This window comes from Borostomias antarcticus (genome assembly GCF_949987555.1).
Source record: "Borostomias antarcticus genome assembly, chromosome: 5".
Lineage (NCBI taxonomy): Eukaryota > Metazoa > Chordata > Actinopteri > Stomiiformes > Stomiidae > Borostomias > Borostomias antarcticus.
This window is the reverse complement of record NC_140238.1, coordinates 29,377,819-29,382,615: the sequence shown is the minus strand read 5'-3', so window position 1 is coordinate 29,382,615 and position 4,797 is coordinate 29,377,819. Positions and strand designations below refer to the sequence as shown.

General features: G+C 43.6%; 1 protein-coding gene across 1 annotated transcript; it reads left to right on the top strand.

Moving 5' to 3' along the window:
• Positions 1 to 278: 278 nt before the first annotated feature.
• Positions 279 to 2,739, top strand: pyya (peptide YYa; the record flags this gene model as incomplete). Its single annotated transcript, XM_084437625.1, has 3 exons — positions 279 to 466; positions 2,482 to 2,562; positions 2,715 to 2,739. 3 exons carry the CDS (start codon positions 279 to 281, stop codon positions 2,737 to 2,739), a joined length of 294 nt encoding a protein of 97 aa, XP_084293751.1.
• Between the last annotated feature and the right edge of the window lie 2,058 nt (positions 2,740 to 4,797).

Here is a 4,797-nt window from a genome sequence, read left to right as displayed (position 1 = left end):
CTTAAGAAATGAATGCTAAATGAACTCATCCAAGCAAAACTAACCCACATTTTCCAAAATCTTTCTGAGAAAAAAAGAAATAAATCGGAACAGAAACCAGTGATTTGCTGTCCAAAAAGTCTCAGTGAAATTGCCTACCTATCAATCGTTGTTGTGTATCCTAACTGAGCCATTTGAATAAAATTAAGTATTTCATCAATAAGAACAATGGGTAATTTTCAAGGTTTAGGATATGTTTATTATAGTTAACAGTGTATTTGTCTCCCTCTCGTCCTCAGATGGCCGTTATGCTGAAACCGTGGACCGTCCTCGTAGCCGTGGTCATGTGCGTGCTGGTCTGTCTTGGGACCTTTGTGGACGCGTACCCGCCCAAACCGGAGAACCCCGGTGACGACGCAGCTCCCGAAGAGCTGGCCAAATACTACACAGCGCTCAGACACTACATCAACCTCATCACGAGACAGAGGTGAGCGCTAAGATAGCCTAGTCATCCACCTCAACAAGTAGCCTACTGTGTTGCTGTAGTCTCCAATTACTGAGCTGTTGGCGTCGTTTCTTTGGTGTTTGTTTCAGTCGACGGTAAGTGGAGTCATTTACAGTAGCTGCCCGACTGCCCACTGTCATAACAATAAGTTGTTCCCTGAATTTCCCGCTCATATTTCAGCCTCCAGCTCAGTCTCAGCGCCACATACCGTGATGTATACACCATCCCGCGACTTTGTATTCGAATCTGATTAGATGGTGCTCTCAAAAAGCTCTAGGCCCTCCTGATAAACGTGTCTGGGCAATAAAAGCGGTTCAGATGGACCCAAGGAGGACCCAAATCGAATTAGAGACCTCTGTGAGCCAGCAGATATATTGCAATATTTGGTATTGATAGCATATGGGCTGCTGAGCACATGGAGCTCAGAGAAGGCTCTTTGGAGAAAGAGAAAAAGAAACGAATCACTGGCACCTCTTTTATTCATGGCATTCTAATAGGTCGTTGCTCTTTAGATTCCCAGTACCCTAGACGAGGCCTAAAGGTTTTATTCTTCAACTCCAGATGGGCATTGATGCATGCATCCATTAAAATAGAACTCAAAGGAGCTGAATTTGTAGTCTATTGATGCCCTCTTAGTAAAATATGTCTACTGTTTAAATTAGATTAAATTAGAAGTTAGCGATCCTTACACAAACTTGACATTGTCTGTCTGTCTCAGTCCAAACCCAGATAGCAAGCGGATGTGTAATGATTCTGGGCCATATATGGGCCAGAACTAAGCCACAAGGGCCAGATCTGGCCTGTATATGGTCCAGATCCTCTTGTTATCTGGGAATATGGCTGTACAACCAAAGAACCATGGGAGTTGAAATTGGAGATCGTAGAGACTTCCTGAGCTACAGTATATACCGATTCTCTCACCTTCTCTGACAAAACAGCAAATACCACCTTCCACTTTTTCCTTAACCAGCTATTAAGTACAGAGGTGTGAGTCGCCCTCAGACACGTCTGCTACCAAACCATTTCCTGTCCTAATAGACAACCAATTTCCTATCCTGATAGATACCACTGTGACAGACGCAGGTGTTAGTATGTGTGTGTGTGTGTGTGTGTGTGTGTGTGTGTGTGTGTGAGTGTGTGTTTGGGGGTGGGAGTGTGTGAGGGGCGTCTCAGTCCTGTGGGGATAGTCAATTGTCTTCTGGTCTTACCTCAGTGCCATCGCCATGGCCGCCCCGTAGAGTGGAACTAGAGCGTCAAATTACCTTTTTTCATCACAAACGGCCGTTATGATGATAGAGACGCTTAGACTGCTATTCGGTTCATGATACACATTTCTGAAAGTATAGGGTTCCTGGATTTGGTAGTTCTACTAGAGAACCTCAGAAAGGCTGAGAACCTGCCATCACTAGCACAGATGGAGGGGTAACAAAGTTGTTTCTCCATTTAGCTCTTATAAAGAGAGAAGCAAATTTGTCTGAGAGAGGAGTGGGTATGAAATAAAAGAACAAGAGAGAAAGGATGAGAGAAAGAGAGAGACAGAGAGAGAGAGAGAGAGAGAGAGAGAGAGTGAGAGAGAGAGAAAGTTAATGCAGATCTCTGGCTCATGAGGCTAATAATTGGCCTGTCTGGGGACACCAGCATCCGTGAGAGTGTCCAGGTAGTCATGTCAAGATCCCACACAGTGCAGCAAATGCCATCTGTCTCCTCTCTCCTCCTCTAACATTAACAGCCTCTCTCTCTATCCTTCTTTTCTCCAGCGGCCTCTTTGCAGTCCTTCCTTCTCTTCTATATCTCTAACTGCCTCTCTTCTCTACCCTTCACTAGCTAACACACCAGTGGATACCCATGATACCCATGCAAGGACTTGACTAGTCTGTCCCCTAGAGTTCTACAGTCTGTTGGCCTGTTCATAGAGGAGGAGAGCCCCCACCCCCATTTCCTCATCCCTAAATACACTAACGTTCCCTCCTTCTCCTCCCCCCTCTTTTTTCCTCCAGGTATGGCAAGAGGTCTGCCCAGGAGGATGTGATGTCAGAGATGATGTTTGGTGACAACGCTGAGAGAGACCAGAGATCAAGGTCAGTATGCGCTCGTGTGTGTATGTGTGTGTGTTTGTGTGTGTGTTTGTGTGTGTGTGTGTGTGTGTTATGAAGTGTATTTTTACTTGTCACATTTCACATAGTCGTCTTTTTGTCCCTGCCTCCCTCTTTCCTCTCTCCCTGTTCTCCAGGTATGACGACTCCTATGTGTGGTGACTCCGCCCCCTCCTTCTCATTGGGCATTCTCTCTAGGTGGCCGACTCGCCTGGAGGGGCCATACAGTGCCTCTCACTCCCCCCCCCCAACCACCCCCCTATCCTCACCCAACCCTTCATCCTCTTTTCTCCACGGACCACAACCAATGACCATCACTGATCTTAACCCAACCACTTCCTAACTCTCATCTCTCTCTCTCTCTCTCTCGCTCTCTCTCTCTCTCTCTCTCTCTCACACACACATAAAGACAATTGTATATAATTTATTATTGAATAAAGATAGAATACAAAATATCCAATGAAAGATTAAATTGTGTGTCAAGTCTATTGGTCCATATCCTAAAAGGAATAATCTTTTATTGTTAGTACTGTATAAATGCCTTTATGTGCGATTAAAGTTTGGTGAATGACTCAGATCACTGTTTTGTTCTGGTCTTTTTTCAATATTATTCAATCACAATCAAAATTAATCAAAATACAAAGTTATCTCTTTCTGAGCTCATAGACCGAAAGTTGCCATAACGCTGATCTTATCTTTTATATCTATCATATTTTATATGTCTGTTCTTAATAATGCAGTGGAATAATCAGCTTTTAATTTGTCTAAAATGGGCATGAAATGCTGGACTCGACTCGCCATGGTCTGCATTCACATGTTTGATTCCGTTGCTGCGTAGCCTGACCTACTGTCTGGTGTGGCGCTGAAGGCTGCACTACTCATCTCTGTCCAATAGATGTCACTAATGTATCCCGTTCACCAGCAGGTCCAACGTAGGCTGATCTAGCTGTGGCAGGCACAAGGGTAGATCGAGGGGGTCGTAGGCTATGGCCCTGGATAGTTTATTGGTATCATGCTGTATTCACCAGACGTAGCCTACATCTGTAGTCCCTACAGTGAGCTGTGATCATGTAGCGTGTGTTATTAAATCACCAGATTTAGCTTCTACTCAGCTCAACTGAGATTACTTGATATTTTATATGATTTAGGCAATGAATACTAGCTTCCAAACGATTTAATTAATTAATTAAATTCAAAAGATGGGCAGATTTTCACATCATATGCACCGAGACAGACAACATTACTACAACGGAGAACAATCAGACAAAGGGGGGTGTCTTAACTCATGTAGCCAAATACAGATAACATTAAAAGACTAAATATAATAATATAGCCTATATATTTGTGAGTGGAGGTCTTATTTTGTCATCACGACCATGGAAAGACATTTAAAAATGCCATCTTGCACAAATATCTCCTTCTGTAGGTCTAACACGAACACCTTGGCCATGAACAATGTGTGCCCCACAAAAAGGAAAGTGGTGCATTGTCCCTTTAAATCTCTGCCGCGTCTACACATTTGACAGTAGCAGTTCAGAAAGCTGAAATTAAACAGAGACAACGACGCGACCAGGAGACAGACAGGTTAGTCCTCTCTTGAATAGGTTAAGTTTTATATTTGAAGAAATTTGGACAGATATTTGGCAATATTTGTTGGGTTTCTTTGTGTGGCGATATGATAACATATGTAAGCTATGCGTATTGGCTGCCTGCGGGTTCATTATACGGCAGACTAGGCATCATGTTATGATTCTGATAGGACGTTGCACCTGCGGTGGGCTAGGCTACTCGGTTTCAAAAAAATGGTGATTCTCTAAAGATTATTTTCCTAGTAACAGCTATTTGAAGTAGAAGAGAATACTAGAATGCGTTTTGTTGTTTTTTATACAGGGTGCTCAATGTTTGCTGAATGAGCCTTTTGACTGGATGGAACGCGTCATCATCACCTTCATTAAGACTAGGCCACTGTAGCCTCAGTATGGGACAGTTTACTATTGTTCAATTTGATGATAGTGAATCATAGTAGTCATGATACTGTAAGAAGAACGCTCAGTTCTGTCATTACAAGCACTCAGACTCTCCAGCCCATACACTCCCAGCACACTCAGCAACACACACACACACACCTACACACACGCACACAAACACATATAGGCACACGAACACACACGCACATATTCCGTTGGAGTCCACAGCAGCGTGTGATCTTGTTAGGGCCTG